Source organism: Canis aureus, chromosome 31, assembly GCF_053574225.1.
Source record: "Canis aureus isolate CA01 chromosome 31, VMU_Caureus_v.1.0, whole genome shotgun sequence".
NCBI classification, from domain to species: Eukaryota; Metazoa; Chordata; class Mammalia; order Carnivora; family Canidae; genus Canis; species Canis aureus.
Window position 1 is genome coordinate 31,416,329 of NC_135641.1, and position 20,283 is coordinate 31,436,611.

Genomic DNA, 20,283 nt, shown 5'->3' on the forward strand with positions numbered 1-20,283 from the left:
GCCTGCTTCCCCCTCTGCCTGTGTCTCCGCCTCTCTCTCTCTCTCTGTCTCTCATGAAAAAATAAAATCTTTTTAAAAAAGAGATTATACTTCTAAAAAATAAAATAAAATACCTTTTGTAAATCAGCATTTTAACCTATATGTGTAGCACAAGTACTAAGCATAAAGTAATAAAATGAAACTAAATACACTAGCAAATGCAAACATTCACCTAAATGAGTTTTGTCCTTAAAAGTATTTACTGTTGAAGATTACTCACTTCAAAATTTGTGCAATTATTCTAAAAAGTTTGGAAACTAGTAGCCTACATTTGGTGTATGGGCTCTTCACATAAGCTATTTGATATAGTCTGCCCTTCTCAATTAGCACCTTTGTTTGATGCTGCTGAAAGACCCTTGGAACAAGAACTGAGTAGATCAGGGCTTCTCAAATCTTTAAAGCCCGTGTCCTCTACAATGACTCTCTTCAGTGTCTGTCTCAGGCATGAATATTTTCATGATCCCTAGAGATAAGGAGTATTGCATCTCTTTAATACCTTAAATTAAACCTGATTTGAGCTTTCTAGTCCACAAGGTTGGTAATATATTTCCATATATAATTTTTTAAAGATTTATTTATTTATTTATTTATTTATTTATTTATTTATTTATTTGAAACACACACACACACACACACAGAGGCAGAGACACAGGCAGAGGGAGAAGCAGGCTCCATGCAAGGAGCCTGATGTGGGACTCGATCCTGCGTCTCCAGGATCACAACCTGGGCTGCAGGCGGCGATAAACCGCTGCGTCACCGGGGCTGCCCCCATATATTTTTGATCATCCTTCTAGCCCCTTCCTTTTTCCTAGGACACATCTAGGAATATTTTGTCCAAGAGATCCTAGAGTCCTAGATCCTAGAGTGCTAGGACCCACAAGATTTTAAAGAGCCTACGATATTGTTTAAGGCCTAAAGATTTTTTTAAAAGATTTTATTTATTTATTCATGAGAGAGACACACACACAGAGAGAGGCAGAGACACAGGCAGAGGGAGAAGCAGGCTCCATGCAGAGAGCCTGATGTGGAACTCGATCCAGGATCTCCAGGATCATGCCCCGGGTTGCAGGCGGCAGTAAACCGCTGCGCCACCGGGGCTGCCCAAGGCCTAAAGATTTAAGAGGCACCTGAGTGGTTCAGTTGGTTAAGAATCTATCTGACTCTTGGTTTTGGCTCAGGTCATGATCTCATGGGTCATGCGTTCAGGCCCAGAGTTGGGCTCCTTGCTCAGTGGGAAGTCTACTTGAAGATTCTCTCCCTCTGCCCCTCCCCACCTCAAAAATAAATAAATCTGAAAAAAAAAAAAAAAAAAGACCTTAAGATCTAAAAAGTTCACTCATTTAAAGAAAAATACTAGCTAAATCAAAATGAATGCTTAGTTAAATTTTTTTTGCTTAAAATTTTTTTTTTGCTTAAATTTTTATAAAATGTTCTCCTGTTGCATGTTTGCTGATAATTGAATTTAATATAAAAAATTCCATCACATTTGAAAATGGTTCAAAAGGTTTTTCAGAATGTACACAATATCTTCCTCAGAAATTAGTGCCAAACATAAATTAAATGAATTAGGCATAGAAAAATAATCTCAGAAGCAAAATTACAGAAGCTCAAAAAAATTTTTGGGCCAAAGAAATTTTATTTAGTGTGGGACATGGGTGTATTTCAATATGGTTTACATGAGGTAAGGTGGTGTCTCTGAAAGTAAGTGCTTGGAGATTATAACAGTTTATTTTTTTTTTTTAAGATTTTTATTTATTTATTTTAGAGAGAGAGTGCATGCAAGTCAGAGGAGGGGCAGAGGGAGAGGGAAAGAGAGAATCTCAAGCAGATTCCCCCATCAGATTGAGCCATTCAGGCGTCCCGGGGGACTCTAACAGCTTTAAAGCAGCTCTACTGATCTGCATCTTTGGGAATCCTGACTGGAAAAGAAGCCTGTCCTTGAGGTCATCCAGTGATCTTGCCCATCTGAAGCAGGTCTTGTTTGCCTGGATCTGTGTCCAGCTTGCTCTTGCCTGCACCATAAGGCAGCAGGTGGTCTCTGATGGTGGCATCTATTCCCCTGGTCTCAAGCTTGGGTCTCTGAGCATGGACGGAGCACTGAGTTCTGTAAGGTCATTCAGCACCCCCAGGATACTATGGCTTTGCCCCTCAGGGCTCCTCCTCTCCAAAAACTATCTTAACCACAGTTTCAGTTTCCTTCTCTCTTACAGACACAGACTTTCCAAACCAATGTGGATGTTCTGCTGAACAATCTCAATACCCCTGAATGAATCATTCATGATCTCCTGGGCTAAGAGAACCCAGATATCTAGAGCCTAAGGGCTGAAGGTTCTTCCTCAGAGAGGAAGAGAGAAGTGACTTCTTTATTATTATTTTTATCCAAGGCTACAAGGACAAAACATAAAAACAAAATGAAAAAAAAAAGAATTCATTTATTTATTTATTTTTGAATTGATTTATTTTAACTCACCATTATGATTATACTTATTTATTTTTAATAATATTTATTTATTTATTTTAGAGTGAAAGACAAAGAGAGAGAGAGAGAGAGCAATTGAGCACTGGGTGGGGAGGGGCAGAGAGAGAAAAATCTCAAGTAGATTCCCTGCTAAACAAGGAGCCAGACAGATAATGACAGCACAGGGGCTTGATCTCATGACCCTGAGATCATGACCCTGAGACCATATCCTGAGCTGAAATCGGGAATCAGACTTTTAACCACTAAGCCACCCAGGCACCCCTGAGTTTCTTAAAAAAGAACAAAAGGAAGCTTAAAAAGTACACTTTGTCAAACCACACTTCCCACCTCCTCCCATCTCATTCTATGTGATCTTTTCTCTCCTCCTCCCCACTTATTCCCAATGAAAATCATCTGTGGGAATGATGAGGCTTTACTGTTCAGTAACTGTTAATCTTTGGGATGAATCCCAAATAAGAATATACTCTCTTCTTAAGCTCTGAAATCACAGGATATTTCTATTTTAAGGTTATAGATATTTTACAATGAGATTCAAACCTATAATCACATCAATCAAGACTTCTTTTCAACTTCTGATTGGGTCTCATCCAGCAGGCATGGATTCTTATTGAAAGACATTTTCAGTGAATAGCCAGGGAATACAATTACAATGGAGTAATATTTTATGCTTTATATCCGCTCACAGCTTTCTCTTCCCAAAAGCATAATCATGATTTTAACATCTGTCTTAGATGCACTCACTTCTTTTTTGGATGCCATAATATTTAAGACCTTCTGTTTCTTAATGTCTTTATAGATATTCTGGTACTGAAGTTGCATTGGTTTGAACTTGACTTCCACAGAACTGTAACTGTGGAGGCACGAAGTCCAAATGTGATCAGCCTGTTTCAAAGGAAGGCTTTGCATAAAAGATAGACCTGACACTATTGGCACATAAATAAATGTTAACGAGGCTGACTCTTCTTTCAAAAAAGACTTCAGATCAGTTTATTAGTAGTAAATACTGAAGTTGCCAGGAGCAAGTTCTAAGTTTTACTATTATTGCTGTTGTTGTTGTAAGAAACACATAACATAAAATTTACCATCCTAACCGTTTTGAGTTTAGAAAGTAAAGCATGTTACATTGTTGTACAAGAAATCTACAAAACATTTTCACCTTGCAAAACTTGAAAACTCCACACCCATTAAAAAAAAAACATTCCCCACCACCCCCTCCTAGCAACCCCTTGTCATCGCCATTCTACTTTATGTTCCTATGAATTTGACTATTCTGGGTATCTCTTATAAGTGGAATCATATAGGACTTGTTTTTTTTGTGACTGACTTATTAGCATAATGTCCTCTTTGCATAATGTCCATAATGTTCATCCATGTTGCAGCATGTGACAGGATTTCCTTCCTTTTCAAAGCTATTTCATTGTATGTATATATCACATTTTATTTGTCTACTCATTTGTCAATGGACATTTGGGTTGCTTCTATCTCTTGACTATTGTGAATAGTGTTGCTATGAATATGAGTGTGCAAATACAAGGTATAAGTTTTGAGGCATATTTTCCTACTATGATGATGGGTCTGAGTGGATTTAGTCTCATTAGAGTAACCATATCTCTGATCTTGTTATTTTCCTTCTTTGAAAAACTGCCACCTCTCTGTATAACCAATGAAATAATATAAACTTATTATTCAATGTTTTCCAAAATACAGGGCCTAGTGATGAATCCTGATTTATCTCCTGCTACTCTTCTAAGCTTTCTTCTTTTTGAAACACTGTGAGCAAACAGAAAAAGATGCCCTTTCTTCTTTCTGGAAGTCTATCTCCTGTATTCAACCCCAGTTTTTCTGCATGTCCAAATTCTCGCATTCCCTCCTTCATGAAGCCTTCCTGATCTCTCCAGTCAGATATGGTTTCTTTCTCCTAAAGAGTCCCCATAATGTCTTGTGTCACATAGGGTCTTATTATGCCCTGTTCTATATTATGAGTTGCCTATAAACTTACTGTATTCTCACCCCCTTTGACTTTATACTAATTCACTTCTATTGGATGCTTACTACGTGCCAGACACTAAGCACTAAGCACTTTGTTTATATTACCTCCTGTAACACTTAAAATGACCTATAAAATAGGTATGATAATTATCTCACTGATGGGAAAATGGAGGTAAACAGGTTGCCACATTGTGTGTTTTGAGTGGAGGAGATGGGCTGGTGATTTTGCAGTGGAAATGACAAGGGATCAACGTGGTGGAAGTAGTGAACACTGGCACGGGGAGTGCCAACCCAAGAATGGCAATTTATTCCATTCCAGAAGGGCTGCCAGACCCTTCTTCCTGACTTTACAATCAGCACGCTCACCACAGGAAGTATATACTATGTGCTTATGCGTTTATTAATGACATTTGTCAATTTGTAGTATGTTTATAGATGATTATGTGTTTAAAAAACTGTCCTTCTCACCATTAGCTCCATGAAGGTAGGAAACATGTCAGTTTTGCCCGGTTTCTAGTACAGTGCATAACTGTAATAGAGGCTGAATAAATGATCAACGAATAAATAGATGAATGAATCAATGAATGAGTTATACTTTATACTGTATTGGGAATGGTAAGAAAAATTGCTGGAGAAATGTGCCCTCAGTGCTTTGGAGATTCTGATGTGCATGGAGGGGTAAAAAGCTTACTTGCCCACTCTAAGCATGATATAAAAGGCATAAATTATTAACAAAAGAGATAGAATTTATTTTATAAAAATAAAATATAAACAAAACCAGAAGTAAAGCTTCTTATATTTCAAAGCATCATAAACAATGGAAATGTAAATGATAAGATGGGGAAAATATGTACGGCTTAAATAACAGCCTTAAAATAAAAAAAACTTTTACACATCAAAAGAAAAAGACAAATATCCTAGTAGAAAAATGGACAAAGGATACTCTTTTTGAAAAATGTTTGTTCTTGCAAAGAATTTCCCTGTATCTGTAATGAAAGTATGATCTTAAGAAGAGTAACAATGTAAAAAAAAAAAAAAAAGGTTAAAAAAAAACCCTGAATGGCCTTTAACATTTTGTCTGTTAGTAAAATCAATTTTCAACTATCCATGGGTGAGTTATTCTTCAACTTTTTTTTTTATTGCTGTCCAGAATTCAAAGGCACATTGATTAGTTTCACTTATTACCAGCAATAGTAGAAAGAATTTGCGTGGGGCTGAAATAATGATTTTAGAATAACTACCTTCATTCATTCATGAACAAATACTTACAGTACGCTTACTGCGTGCCAGGCATTGTGGTAGGTGCTGGAGTTAACCTTGGAGAGCAAGACAGAAACGTTCCTGTTCTCATGGGGCATATAAACTATATTGAGAGTGGGGGCAGGGAGCAGACATTAACTTTAAACAAATCATACAAAATATACATGTACAGCTTTGATGAGCACTCTGAAGTAAAAGTGCAGGTTGCCATGAGAGAGAGCAAGAGGGATCTCTTTTAGATTGTTGAGTCAGGAAGGGCTCTTGAGAGAGTGATGTAGGAGCTGAGATCTGAGGGATAATAGTGAACTAGGAAGTGTGGAGGGAAGAGTGGGCTCGGGAAAGGCGAGCATACCAGCTAAATGGAACTGTATGAATAAAGGTCCTGAGTCAAAAGGAAGCTTGACGCTTTATAGAACTGTAAGAAGGCAAATGTGGCTGAAGTGGATGGGCTGAGGGAGCAGCTGCTATGGCATAAGGCTGAGAAGGACAAGAAGGACGTAGCTAAGATATGTACCTTTATCCTAAGACTGCTGTGAAGTAATTTAAGGGTTTTAAGCAAGACTATTAAACTATTCATAATGTTTCACATTATAAATTAGCTAGAATGTTGATGTGTGTTAATTAGGATAAAAAAATTCAGGTAATGCTTTAGATTAACTTTATAATTTAGGAAGCTTGTTTGAAGATTATCATAGAGAAGCCTAGGGTAATTAGATGAAGGATTTTTAGGATAAGTGTGGTTTATGTACACAGACTTGGTGCAATGATATAAAAATCTTATTCAGAAAACAAGTATCCTGGGATGCCTGGGTGGCTCAGCAGTTGAGCATCTGCCTTTGGCTCAGAGCATGATCCCAGAGTCCTGGGATTGAGTCCCACAATGGACTTCCTGCATGGAGCCTGCTTCTCCCTCTGCCTGTGTCTCTGCCTCTCTCTCTGTGTCTCTCATGAATAAATAAATTAAAAAATCTTAAAAAAAAATACAAGTATCCTTGATATATCTTTGTAATTAACACAAAAACTTGGGTGATAGAAACCTTGTGTTTTTGGAGTCCAGTGAAATAAAATCATATTACACTATAAAGTGATTCGTGTCTGTCAGATTAGTTTTCTATTTGATACAATTGAGATATTAAAATTACAAGTCCAGATTGATATAGTATACTGACTTAAAATGATGAATTTATTTTCTTGGCTGTACTACTAAAACAGATTCATTTCCACTTAAAGTGCATTTAAAACTGAAGATTTATTATTAAACTTTGCATCTAAGAAGGTTTTACGAGAAACACTGAAGATTAAATATGGGTTAATAGTCACGATTGCAGTTAATAATTTACCTAAAGACCAATGTTGAAAATTACTTTTAAGATAGAATTTATAGTAATGGGCCCTTTTATTAAAGGGCTTTGACCACACTGTTGGTGGGAGTGTAAACGAGAACAATGTATTTTCAAAAATTATTTGGCCCCAAATTGTAAAGTTGAAGATTTTCATTCCCAACTACTCTATAGCACTGTAGGGAAACTTTTGCACACACGCCCCAAGAGATAGTACAAAAATTGCTCATGAACTCATTGATCATAACAGCAAAAAACTGGGTACTCAAATGTCCATAGAATGAAGATAAATAAATTGTAGAACAGCCACACACTAGAATATTATGTAGTAGTGAAAATGACTTCCATGCCATTGTAATGGCATAGAAGGATCTAGAAGTACAATATTAGGTGAAAAAAAAACAAAACAAACCCAACCCCCCCCCCAAAAAAAAAACCCCAGAAGACTACACACAGTAAGATACCCACTTTATAAAAAGCTTAAAAGTGAGCAAAACTAAAAAAAATATATATTACTTAGGGATGCAGACATATATGATGATGTTATTTTTTAAAAAGACAAGGGGATGGTAAGACACAAAATTTAGGATAGCTGTTACCTGTGCAGGACAAGGAAGGAAGTGGGATAGGGAAAGAAACTCCTAGGCTGGTACAAAGATTTGTCACAGGTCAGTTTTTAGGTGGGATGATGGATTCATGGATTCATGGGTGTAGTACTGATGTTTGCTGTGCTTGGTGCACCCTTTGTATGTATAGTTTAAAAATATAGATGTATATTGATAGAATATTAGTTAAAGAATACTACTCAATACGCCGTATATATTTATATGCATTAGGCAGGAACAACACAAAATACAAACATGAACAATACAGAATAGAAATTAAACTCATAATTGGGAAATTGAAAAATGTTCAGAGATTTTCTATATGTATAGAAGATGAATTTAAAATATTTCAGGGATACTTTCATTACATTGATTGTTTAGAGTTGATAAATCATTTTACTTAATTTTTACAACTTTGTAATTGGCAAAACCATAAAGAAGGGCAGCCCAGGTGGCTCAGCGGTTTAGCGCCGCCTTCAGCCCAGGGCCTGATCCTGGAAACCAGGGATCGAGTCCCACGTCAGGCTACCCGCATGGAGCCTGCTTCTCCCTTTGTCTGTGTCTTTCATGAATAAATAAATAAAATCTTTAAAAAAAAAACAAACCAAAAAGAAATGGAGACATCATAGATTGACATTATACAGAAAATAAGTGTTATCAAACTGTTTTAAAGATTTCTTAAACCTAAGAGCTACAATTCTGAAAGTTCTGAGAATGTGTTACTTCTAAAAGCTATATTTTTTGGTATTTCATGAAAACCTAGGATTGCAATTAGCTTTTGGTTCATTACTATGTCACCTGTAATGGTATAGAATTTGCATAAGGCACAGTCTGTGGTACTTTTTTCTTCCCTGTGAAATTCAGATTGTATTTCACTCTAGCAACAAATCTTTTAGGCTTTTTTTGTAGAGATGAAGGACAGTTTACTTGTACTTGTCTTCTGCCCAGCACATATTCTCAGTGGGTGAGGGACTTAACAGTGCAGCTTTGACAAGGCTAAAGCCAAAGGTTGAAGTCAGAATTGTGGGATAAGAACCTGTGTAGTCTTTTTCATATTTCTGTGACAAAAGAGCCACTGAAATATTACTAGAGAAGCATAAAAATTAGACTAATCATCTCAGTATCACTGGGAAATCAATGGATCTTGAGAGCACTGGATTGGTGGTAAGAAGAACTGAGTTTGACTTTCCAACTTCTTATACTGAATTGTGGGTTTTTGTTTTTTTTTTAAGATTTTATTTATTTATTCATGAGAGACACAGAGGGAGAGAGAGGCAGGGATCAAGCAGAGGGAGAAGCAGTCTCCATGCAGGGAGCCCGACATGGGACTTGATCCCGGGTCTCCAGGATCACACCTGGGGACGAAGACAGGTGTTAAACCGCTAAGTCACCGGGGCTCCTGTGATTTGTGGTATTCATTTACATCTTCGTGCCTCATTTTCCTCATATTTATAACAGAGATAGCAGCTCCTTTATCTTCTTCCTAGGATTATTATAAGGATGGAAATAAATTGATATACATAAAAACCTTCATAATTTCTAGGAATATGCAAAGGTTACTTTGTCATTAGAGGAAGGTCTTTTTCTCAAATATATTAACATTCATAGCAAACCATAACAAAACATTTTATTAGGCCTTTAAAAGTTACTGTGTAAACGATATGAATTTCTTAATAGAAATAAGACAATGCCTATAGGGTCTACTTGAAAAATCATTTTATTGATTTTTCATAAAAATGAACTACCTAGATGCAAATGTCAAAGCATATCTCCCCAGAATCCACAGGATATCTTAGATCTATTAATCAAGTCAAGCCCTCCTTTTGCTACTTCCAGAGAAACCAGTATGGTCCTTTCTCTTCTTTACTAGGTATGGAGGAAACACAAATCATGCCTCTCATGAGTATCTGCTGCTGTCACCAATATAGTAACGTATTGGACCAGCTGGGTGGACCTCTAGATTTGGAATTTTACTTCTGCTTCAAGGCCTGATTAGACTTGTAGTTCTGGAATCTTGATCAGCTTATGTGGAAGCTGCTTTTGCCATTATGTACAGAGAAACTGATAATGCACCCAGAAGATATTTGCTAATTTACAGTAAGAAATATCGTAGACTCGTATCTTCACGACAACACTAATGTATTACTTTTGCTTTAGAGTTCCTAAAGGCTTTTTAAATTCATTATCTCACTTTGGAATCTCATGACTTAAGACTTTTGAACAGGATGGCCTAATTTATTTCAAAACTATTAATCCTATTTATCAGGTGGAATATACTGAAAAGTGCAAAACAAAAGAGGGGGCCAGTATCTTAGATGTCAAAAACAACATACTGTTAACAGTTTTTCCTATATAGTCTTCCTGCCTTTTGTATGCATGCGTTTATAATTGAGAACGTACTGTGTATGCCTTTTAAAAGTCAGAGCTTTCTTTCTTTTCTGGTTATGATAGCAAGCTATGTCTTTTTGTTAAGTATCTTGGAAAAGTCGTAGAAAGCAGACAAAAGTCCAAAAGCAGAACATGAAAACCACGTATCCTCCACTATTGTGGTTAAGCACGCCGAACACTTTGGTGTATTTCTTTTCAATATTTTATACCTCTTTATTTTAATTAAAAAAAAATTTTTTTTAAGCGTTGTCGGTATCATACCAAGGCGGGAATGCTTGGGGGCAGGGGGCGGGGGGGGCCGTGTCAGACGCACAGGGCTGGGCTGGGTCAGGCGGCGTCTACCCTCCAGGCTGGCGGATCAGCACTTCTCTTCCTGGACAGGGGCAGCGAGAGTGAATAATTTCCTTTAAAGCTTACTTCTTTCTGTATTTTATTTTTTTAAAAAAGATTTTTATTTATTCATTAGAGACGCACAGAGAGAGAGAGAGAGAGAGAGAGAGAGGACTCAGGCAGAGGGAGAAGCAGGCTCCATGCAGGGAGCCCGACGTGGGGCTCGATCCCGGGTCTCCCGGGTCACGCCCCGGGCTGCAGGCGACCCTGAACCGCTGAGCCCCGGGCTGGCCTCTTTCCGTGCTCTAAGGTGATCTGTACAGTTCGTTCCCCCCATCGACACCTGCCCGCATTTCAGCGAGCGGTCTTCGGCGGCTTCTGGAAGCCCGCACTCTCCCCCGCGGCCCTTCCCGCCCGCACCTCCAAAGACTCCCGCCCCCGCTTCCCTCCGTCCTGCGGCGGCCGAGCAGGTGGTAGGAGGCCGCGAGGCCGGAGCTTTCCCAGGGTCCCGGAAGTCTCGGCCGCCGCAGGCTCGGGAACGCCCCGGGGCCCCGCTAGGCGGCTCCGTGCCTCCCCGCCCAAGGCCTCCGGTCCCGGCGCGGACGCAGCCCCAGGGAGGCCGCCGTCGCCTCCCCGCCCGAGCTGACCCGCGGAGCGCGCTCCCGTGCTTCCCGGTGGCTGGAGTCCTCGCGCGCCGCTGCTCCCGCGGGGTCTTTGCTCGGCGAGCGGGCTTCCTTCCAGGCCTCAGGCTCGCTCTGCGCCCGCGTGAGGTCCCAACTGTCGGGTCCCGTCCGCCTCGCTTCGCGAGCCGGCAAAGTGCGTCCCTTCTCGCTTGCCTTATGCCGGGCGAGGCGGGGACCGCACTACAGTGCAGCGGGCCGGAGGGGGGGACGCTCCCGGGCGGCGCTCTGCTTTCCAGCGGCGACGCCAGCTCCCGAGGAAACCGCCGTTCGCTCTGCCGCGGAGCAGCAGTATTCGGTCCCGGGAGCCCGCGCAGGAGCGGGGAAGGGTCACCGCCTCGAGCCAGGCAGCGGGCGCGCCCCTCTCCTCCCCCTCGCTTCCGCTTCGTCGGAACGGCCCGGAGCTGCGAGCGCGCCGGCCGCGGCGGAGCTTCCCCGGCGCTTGACAGCTCGGCGCGAGCACCGCGGGCCTGGAGCCCCGGCTCGGGGGCGGGGCGAGCGCGCGCGGGGCGGGGCGGGGCGGGGCGAGCGCGCGCGGGGCGGGGCGGGGCGGGGCGAGCGCGGGCCGGGGCAGAGGAGCGAGCGCGCGAGCGGAGCCGAGCGGCGCCGAGCGGAGCCGGGAGGTGCTGGGGAGAGGCAGGCAGAGCCCGCCGGCCGCCTGCGGCTCCGCGCGGATCGTGCTGCGTCGCCGGGCGCCGCGAACCCCCGCCTCTGCCCGGGCTCCCGCAAAACTTTTATTCTCTGGGGCTCCTCGGGGTGTCTGCAGGCATCGGAGCGCTCGGCCGGCGCTGCGCTGCGCTCCGCCGCCGCGGCCACCGAGGGGACGTGCGTGCCTCGCCCGCTGGGCTCCCGCGCCCCGCGCCTCCTCACCTGCTGCTGATCGCTCCCCGGGCGGCGAGGGGGTACCGCGGAGGGGCCGCCCCCCCGCCCCGAATCCTCCCGCCCACCGCGGTGGACTCGCCCGGCGCAACTTCAACTTGAATCCTCCCGCCCGGCTCGCGGCCACCGCTGCCGTCTGGGCCGCCGCCTCACAAAGGGGCGCGGGGAGGGGAGGCGGCGCGGTCCGCGGGCTCGGGCGCCGGTGCGCAGGGCGCGGGCCTCCCCGCCGCCGAGGCCGGAGACAAAAGGGAAACTGCCTGCGTTCGCCGTGCGGGCCGGGAGCCGCCTGCTCGCCCGCCTGCCGCCCGGCTCGGCGAGTCTCCTCCCCCCGCCCTCGGCCGCTGCTCCGCCTCCCTCCCCGCGGGCCGGCCCCGCCGCGCAGGGCTCCGGGACCCGGCGAGCCTTCGGGGCCCCCGCGCGTCGCTGCTGGTGGTTGGGGCTGTAGCGATAATAAATGATAGAGGATACAATGACTTTGCTGTCTCTGCTGGGTCGCATCATGCGCTACTTCTTGCTGAGACCCGAGACGCTCTTCCTGCTGTGCATCAGCTTGGCGCTGTGGAGTTACTTCTTCCACACGGACGAGGTGAAGACCATCGTCAAGTCCAGCCGGGACGCCGTGAAGATGGTGAAGGGCAAGGTGGCCGAGATCATGCAGAACGATCGGCTCGGGGGTCTCGACGTCCTGGAGGCCGAGTTTTCCAAGACCTGGGAGTTTAAGAGCCACAACGTGGCTGTGTACTCCATCCAGGGCCGGAGAGACCACATGGAGGACCGCTTTGAAGTTCTCACGGACCTGGCCAACAAGACGCACCCGTCCATCTTTGGGATCTTTGACGGACACGGGGGCGAGGTAGGAGCTCTCGAGGGTTCTGTTCGCGTGCGTGTGTGTAGACGAGCGGTGGTGTGAGCAGCGAGGTAGGAGCTGGGTGCGAGGGGCGTGCTGATGACCTGGTGTCCGGCTGGACAAAGGCACTGGATCCAAACGTGGCTCAAGCTGTTTGAAAAATGCTGCTGGATCCAGACCTCTTGGTGTCTCTCAGGGGCCAGTTGGGGGTGGGGATGGGGGGGGAGGGTCGTCCACCATCTGGTTTGTGCCTCGTAATTTATGAGGTTTCCCAAGGCCAGGACCAGTGCAAATGACTGTGCTAGTTTTTTTTCGGGGAGAGTTTATGGTTTCCACGGACAACTTTGGCCCAAGGCCTCAGCGCCCCTTGTTCTAGGGTTTGAGGCTAAGCCAGCCGCAAAGAAGAAAGAAAACATCTTTGACTCTCTTTAAAGAAGAGAGACAAAATCTGCAGAGCGCGGTCAGTGAGGGAGGGCTCGGCGAGAATGAAGGCAGCTGGGACTCCTTCCCATCGCATCCTCCCGGAGGAGGCACCGGAGGCACAGCTCTGCGCGTCTTCCCAACTCCATTAACTTTGCAAGTGCAGTCGGGCCCGTTGACGGCAGCGCCTCGCAGGTCGCCTGCTTTCAGCTGGATCGTGGCGCGGGACCGAGATGCCTCTGGCCTTTGCAGAGGTGGCAATGCCCGCATAGGCGGCGGTGCCCAGATCTCGCCCGGGCGCCCTGGCCAGCGTGGGTGCGCAGGCATCTCCTTGCTTCTAAACTCCTTTATTTGGGGTTCGTCTGGGGCAAGAGACGATGCGGGAGGCCGGTTCAGGTCCCTTTGCTGCATTTCTGCGGCACCCTGATTGCGTGCCAGGGCTCGGATTTCCTGGAGGTCGGGGCGAGGGTTGGCTCTGGTGGTTGGGCATTGGTCCAGGGGAAGTGAGTGGCAAATGTGGCTCCAGCGCCGGGCTCCCAAGCACGTCAGGCCAGCCACCCCATCTTTCTCAATTGGTAGTTTGTAAGAGTTTCAGTGTTGCATACATCTTTTTTTTTTTTTTTTTCCAGCACACTTTCTTACTCCTATTACCTCTGCCCTCTTCTTCATTAGCCCCCTTCCCTACCTTCATGCTCTGTGCTGGCATCCAACTTTCCCTCCAGCTCTCATCTTGGTCCTTCTGGTCTGTGGTGGGCTGCAGAGGATGTCAGTAGGTCATTCTTTTTCAGGATTTGCTTTTTCTTTGGCCTTTGTTTTGGGTGAACACTGGGAAAAGCTTTCAATTGCTTATCTTATTTGCATTCTGTCTTTGATACAAAGTCCTTCACCCACCACTCTGCTAATCATTCTGAGATACTGTGTCCATCTGCCTTAAACCAACTTTGCCAGGAATGACAAACTTAGTTGGAAAATTTATGGGGTAGAACTAAGAACAGTTTCTGCTATTTTTCCATCCACCCTAGCCCAAGTTCTGTCTTTCAAAATGAAGGTTTCTTACTGGTTGTGATTTTATAGCTCTTTGTGTAGTGTGGGGTTTGTTTCTCCTTGGTCACAGGATAGGTGAAAAACCTGAAATTAATTGAGAGAAGAGATGCTCTGTGCTTGGGTGAATGATAATGTTCCCAATATAATGACTAAATTGCTTTCTTGGTTTGATCAGAATGTCTGTATTTTCATTCTATATTTCTAGTCTAGATTGCTGTGAATTATTTTTTAAAAAGCTTATATTTATTATATATGTTTAAATTAAAATTGGGAAGCTGATAACCTGCTTCAGGTCTTAGCACAGTTTTATTCTTAAAGGTCTGGATGTAGTATTAATGTCATGAAACTTTGGATTGTGCTTGCTTGGTGTGCTGTACTGGCATGTTTTGAGCCTGCACGTGTAAGTGAATGAGTATTTTAAATTTTCTCTTAAGTTGATATTCTAAAACCTGAAAGTTGCAGATCTAAACAGATTTCAGGTTGAAAAATTTCCAGTACTATCTTCTGGTAAATGTATCATTTGGAAAAGGGACATGATAAATGTTTTTATCTAAATAGATGAATTTTACCTATATGGTAACCTCCTTAAAAATAGAGTAATTGTTCTATCTACAACCTCCTATAGTATGTAGCCAGTTTGTTCACCTTGGCTTCATTTTAGGGCAAAATAAGAAAAGTGATGTAAAAGGTAGTCATTTTGTTGCTATTGGGAATGTGATAATAACAAATAATACTAGGTAATTTTTATCTTACTTTTCTTTTATTCATGGAAACCCCCCCCCCCCACACACACACCATCTAATTGTTGTCTTTTGTGTTGTTTTAGCTCCTGTAACATTCACCAGAGGAGGGTGCCACTGTTTGATTTTGGTATAGATGATAGTTGTCTCCTTTCAGGAAAGAGGGAGGTTTTTTTGAACTCTCTTTTATTTATATATGTTGTATACAGAAGATAAATGAGGACCTTAATTTTATTTCTAATAATTCAAACTAATGAGATATTTTATACAAATATGAGAGCCCATCTACAATGGTACTGCTTTTTAAATATAGAAAGGACCTGAGCCAACCTGTATATATATGTTTCATATCATTTTTTAGATGAGGTGTTTTTTGATGGTCTTAAGATGTGACCTTCCTAAAGTTAGTTCAAGGCCTGCAGTTTGGTGATTTTTAGGTTAAGCCACTGGACAAATTAGTTTGAATATGTACCTCAATTGATAATGCCCCAGGGACACAGAGGTGAACGAGACAGGGTTCCTGTCCTCCCAAAGTTTCAGTGTAGTGAGAAAAATAGATCTGTATAACAAAAATTACAGTCGTGTTGTGCTTAGGGTGTTATGGGAACACTGAGTAGGGTCATTTAAATCGGACTGGGAGGTGGAACGCCCAGAGAAAGATACGCCCAGAGAAGGCATTATTTACTGCAAGTTAAAAGCACAGGCTTTGGTTTGAGATCTGGCTGTGAATCTCTGCTCTGCCTTATACTAGCTGTGACCATGGACGAGTTGCTTAGTCTACTTTATCTGGGAGCTACTAATCTGAAAAATAGAGATAATCACCTAAGGTACACCTCCATCATTTGTATTATACCTATCTAGAGAAATACTTAGTGGAGAGAAAGATGTGGAAAAATAAAGCTTAGAGACCAAGAAGTCTGCCTTGTTAGGGCAACAATATTCTAGGAAGAGAGACTCTACATGTGAAGGCCACAATTTTGATCACTAGAAAGGCATATGTGGATATGGATAATTTATTAGGTATCCCCCAAATTCTATTTCTCTTTGTTCTAACTTACGGTAAACTGATTATTAATTCAGGATTTCAGGTATCTTAGCATTGGGAAAGCAGCATCCTGGCTTCTGGTGCAAATTTTCTGATTAGTGAAAAGGAATATTCTCCATGATTAATTAATAAATTGGTATTCTGATTTGTACTTCAGCTTCTTAGCATGACTTGGTTCTCTTTAGTCTATTCAATTGTGTATTTTTGACAAAGATATATCTCTGGACTTCTTATGCTGAGGACCAGACTCTGGATAGCTGTGACTTCTACATGAATGACATCTTAAAGAGCCTTGTCTCTGGTCTTACAGGCCAGGTTCCTCACATGATGCCGTGGGGCCCTTGAGACATTCTAACTATTTATTTATTTATTTGTTTATTTGTTTATTTATTTATTTATTTATTTATTTATTTATTTATTTATTATATTTTAAAGATTTTATTTATTTATTCATGAGAGACACAGATAGAGGGAGAGAGGGAGACAGGCAGAGACACAGACAGAGGGAGAAGTAGGCTCCATGCAGGGAGCCTGATGTGGGACTTGATCCTGGGACTCCAGGATCACGCCCTGGACGGAAGACAGATATTCAACCGCTGAGCCACCCAGGCACCCGAGACATTCTAACTGATACATGATACTGTGGGTGGATCGTTGACTCCGTGTATGTGTGCACCTGTATGTGTGTGTGTTTGTCTAAAGCTATGATGATGATTGTTTTTCTGGATAACAAAAGATTTAAAAAGATTAAAACAACAGAAAGGTAATAAAAATAGCTCAGATTATACCAACTGATGTGGAAAGGTTATTTTTAAAATTAAAAAATGTTTATCTGGGAAGTTTTGTGTGTGTGTGTATGCTTATCTGTAATTTTTATCTACAGGCAAAAGATGGATTTGTTGTTGTTGTTGTTAGCTTATTTTACTTTTTATGTTATGTAGAAGAAATATCACCAATCTTTTGAGGCAACTTTGTCAGTGTTCATGGCTGAAACCTATCTGGAAAAACGATGCTCCATCGTTATGTGCTCCATCATTACTGTATTAACAGTCATATATCATTGCATCATACAGTTGACACACAGCTTGGTCAGTGATTAAGCACAGAGTTCCATACTTGTCTTCAGAGAAGCTGGACTTCAGATGCTTACAAGGGGCTGCGGTCTTGAAGCTTAGCACTTTTCAGAAGTTCAGAGTAGAAACTGCTTATGGAAGGTTACCTGAAGGATACCTAGTCTAGTTCTTTAGATCAATGGTTCTTCACTTTTCTTGAGTCTTGCTTCTCTTTGAGGATGTTATGAAACTAAAGACATAGTCCCAAGAAGAATGGACGCATGTATCAAGTTTTATTTTTAATTTTAAAGATAGGTGGATACGTGAAGCCTCTGGATTTTGGGTTAGTCCAGGTAGAATAAGATCTATTTCTGATAAATCTAGACCTGCAGGGAGCTATGTACCTGGACCCCTTCTTTGGTTTGATTATCATCTTCTCCATCATTTGCATTTATCGACTTGTGTACTGTCATTTGCCTGTGAAGCTTGTTATGAGGAATGGTCTTCCAAAGTTTTCTGAGAAATCAACAGCAAAGATGTCCTTGAGGACTTTATTTGTTGCATGATAAAATATCTTTTTTTTTTTATGAGGACCAAGGGAAAGACAGTTCTCTGATCGCTTTGCGTTTTTATCTTAGGGGTATTGAATTATGTGACTGATTGTTCACATAATTCAATGATTCAAACACATCATCCTGTGTTTGTTGGCTGCTAGAAGTGTTAGAGCCAAACCTCTGACCTGCCTCTAAGAAATATGCAAGATTTTATAGAATACGTTAATTTGGTGTATAAATCTCACTCCCAGGACAGCATATCTTCTCTACATTCAGTTTCCCTTAGTTTTATTTTTTTCTTTCTCTTCTGAGATACACCATTTTGTCTTGTTGTGGTATATGTATTTATATAAGTTTCATTGGATCCTTTCTGAAATAAGATATAGTCCTGAATAGTTAAATTATGAAAGGCGTGATGAATGATCTGCTTTTCAGACATAGCTGCTGCTAGTAAGGTCCCGCATTACCAAGGTTACGAGGCCTGTGAATTTAATGTGGACCAATGCCTTATGACTTAAGAGAAAACTTGTACTACTTTGGTTTAAAAATGGCACATTGACATTTCTGCCAAAAAAGGAGGGGTGGGATGCCTGTGTGGCTCAGTTGGATCAGCTCAGGTCGTGATCCCAGGTGGGGCTCCCTGCTCAGTGGGAAGTCTGTTTCTCCCTTTGCCCCCCATCCCCACATTCTCTCTCTTTATTTCTCTCTCTCTCTCTTCTCTCTCTCTCAAATAAATTAAATCTTCAAACAAACAAACAAAGACAAAAAAGGAGGGGTAGTTTCCTCCTTAGTCAGCTCCTCTCTCCCATCCCTAGGAGTTTGTTTGCAGGTGAATGTAGGATCCTGACTACTGACCTTGGTGCATCTTCTGAACAGATTGTTTAGAAATTCAATTCAATTAAACCAACATTTTCTGTATATCCTGACACATGTGGAAAACAGTGTTCTGTTCTCTGTGATGCCTACAGATGAATCGGTGCATTCTCTTGCCCTCAAGGGGGACGCTCCATCTGCTTGGAGAGACGAGCTTCTTAATAGCAGAGCTATGAGGTGTGTTTTGGGTACCTACAAGAGGGTGATGGCCTGGCTGTGGGAACTTGGGCACTCTTGCAAGAGGAACTGACTTTTTATTATATCCTAGCATTTCCATAGACAGAGATTAGGTGGAGGGAAGATGAGAAAATAACATTACAGGTTGAAGAAAAAAAGAAAATGGCACGGAGGAAGTAAAATGCAGGCACAGTTAGAAAAAACACAGGCAGCCCCTGTGTTTAGAGCAGGCTTTCCCGGACGGCTATCATTCTAGACGCCAATTCATTATTTTTTTTCATTTTTGAGTAACCTTTGTGTTTTTATGTAGTCACTAATATTTTTTTAGATTGACTATTTTTTAAAATTAAGTATATTTATTTTAAAAAGAAACCTCTTATTAGCATTGTGAGGGGAAAAATCATTAAATGAAGTTCTTGGCCTCCAACCTGCTGAGAAGCCATCTCCATTATGATAGAGTAGAATGATTTTTATTTTTATTTTATTTTATTTTTTTTTAAGAGAAGAATGATCTTCTCCTAGTCTCTGGTTGCCTTTAGAGTCTCTCTATCCCTCTCCCCTTGCTTTTTATGAACAAAAAGTTGGCTTTTGAAATATAATTGTCCGTAATAAGAAGAAAGGCAGGCTACTTACTCCCTTCCTAGAGGAAGGTATGTCTAGAGATGCCACTCTTCAAAGAATTCTGGTTTGGAACAGCTTTCCACTGTGTCTTCTGTGACAGCAAAGATTTCATGGGGAACCCAGAGTTATGGGCAGTTCCCAATGGTCTAGCAGAAATTCCACCCCCATTTCTAATGCAGGTAAATGAGAAGACATTATAGTAATAAACCTGAATCTTTTCTAGCTTAGTTTAAAAAGTAAATAATTCACAGGTTTTGTTACTTGAGTCATTATTGGTCACAAAACCAAGCTCAGAGGTACAGAGAACAGATTGGTGATTACCAGAGGCAAGGGTTGAGGCATGGGCAAAATGGATGAAAAGAATCAAAAGGTAAAAAATTCCCAGTTATAAAATAAATAAGTCATGGGGATGTAATATACAGCATGGTGACTGTAGTTAATACTTCTGTATTGCATATTTGAAACCTGCTAAGATGGTAAACCTTAAAAGTTTGCATCGCAAGAAATAAAATTCTGTAACTGTATGTGGTAATGGTTATTAACTAGACTTATTATGGTGAACATTTCTCAGTATGTACGAATATCGAATCATTATGTTGTACGTCTGAAATATAATGTTTTATGCCAATGATATCTCAAAAAATACTTGAAAAACTAAAAAAAGTAATATCTTTATTTTGCTGATATTTGAAATATTTGATTATTTTTAATTTCTATTTTGAACTTTAACCACTTCAGTAATATATTTTTGTGGTTTAACTTTTCTTACCATTTGAATAATCCTATTTAATAGATGAATATGTAGCAAGTTAAACATTTAAAAAATAAATTAACTTTAAAATTATAAAAGTAATATGACTATATGATAGTATAGAAAAGAAAAAAATCACTCAAAATCTCATCCTCTTGTCACATCCACTA

At 41.9% G+C, this 20,283-nt stretch overlaps 2 protein-coding genes across 2 annotated transcripts in view; one reads left to right on the forward strand and one right to left on the reverse strand.

The window, feature by feature from the left end:
• Positions 1 to 1,983: 1,983 nt before the first annotated feature.
• Positions 1,984 to 11,880, reverse strand: LOC144302292 (uncharacterized). The gene is made up of 5 exons (XM_077879560.1): positions 11,875 to 11,880; positions 10,752 to 11,736; positions 5,777 to 5,870; positions 3,260 to 3,368; positions 1,984 to 2,118 (listed from the first exon to the last, which is right to left on the reverse strand). The coding sequence occupies exons 1-5, from the start codon at positions 11,878 to 11,880 to the stop codon at positions 1,984 to 1,986; spliced, it is 1,329 nt and encodes a 442-aa protein (XP_077735686.1).
• Positions 11,881 to 12,273: 393 nt separating this feature from the next.
• The window catches only part of PPM1L (protein phosphatase, Mg2+/Mn2+ dependent 1L), a 312,845-nt gene continuing 304,835 nt past the window's right edge, over positions 12,274 to 20,283 (forward strand). The window contains exon 1 of the mRNA XM_077880164.1: positions 12,274 to 12,842. Within this exon, the coding sequence (XP_077736290.1) occupies positions 12,444 to 12,842 (399 nt within the window). The 5' untranslated portion in view covers positions 12,274 to 12,443. The remainder of the gene's footprint in view (positions 12,843 to 20,283) is intronic.

What these genes read in the sequence shown, in the direction of transcription:
- LOC144302292 (XM_077879560.1), bottom strand. An exon ending in TGGCACGCAGTAAGCGTACT is followed by an intron (nt 3,369 to 5,776) that starts GTAAGTATTTGT and finishes GTGCCTCCACAG; the next exon opens with TTACAGTTCTGTGGAAGTCA. An exon ending in TTATGGCATCCAAAAAAGAA is followed by an intron (nt 2,119 to 3,259) that starts GTGAGTGCATCT and finishes GTCCATGCTCAG; the next exon opens with AGACCCAAGCTTGAGACCAG.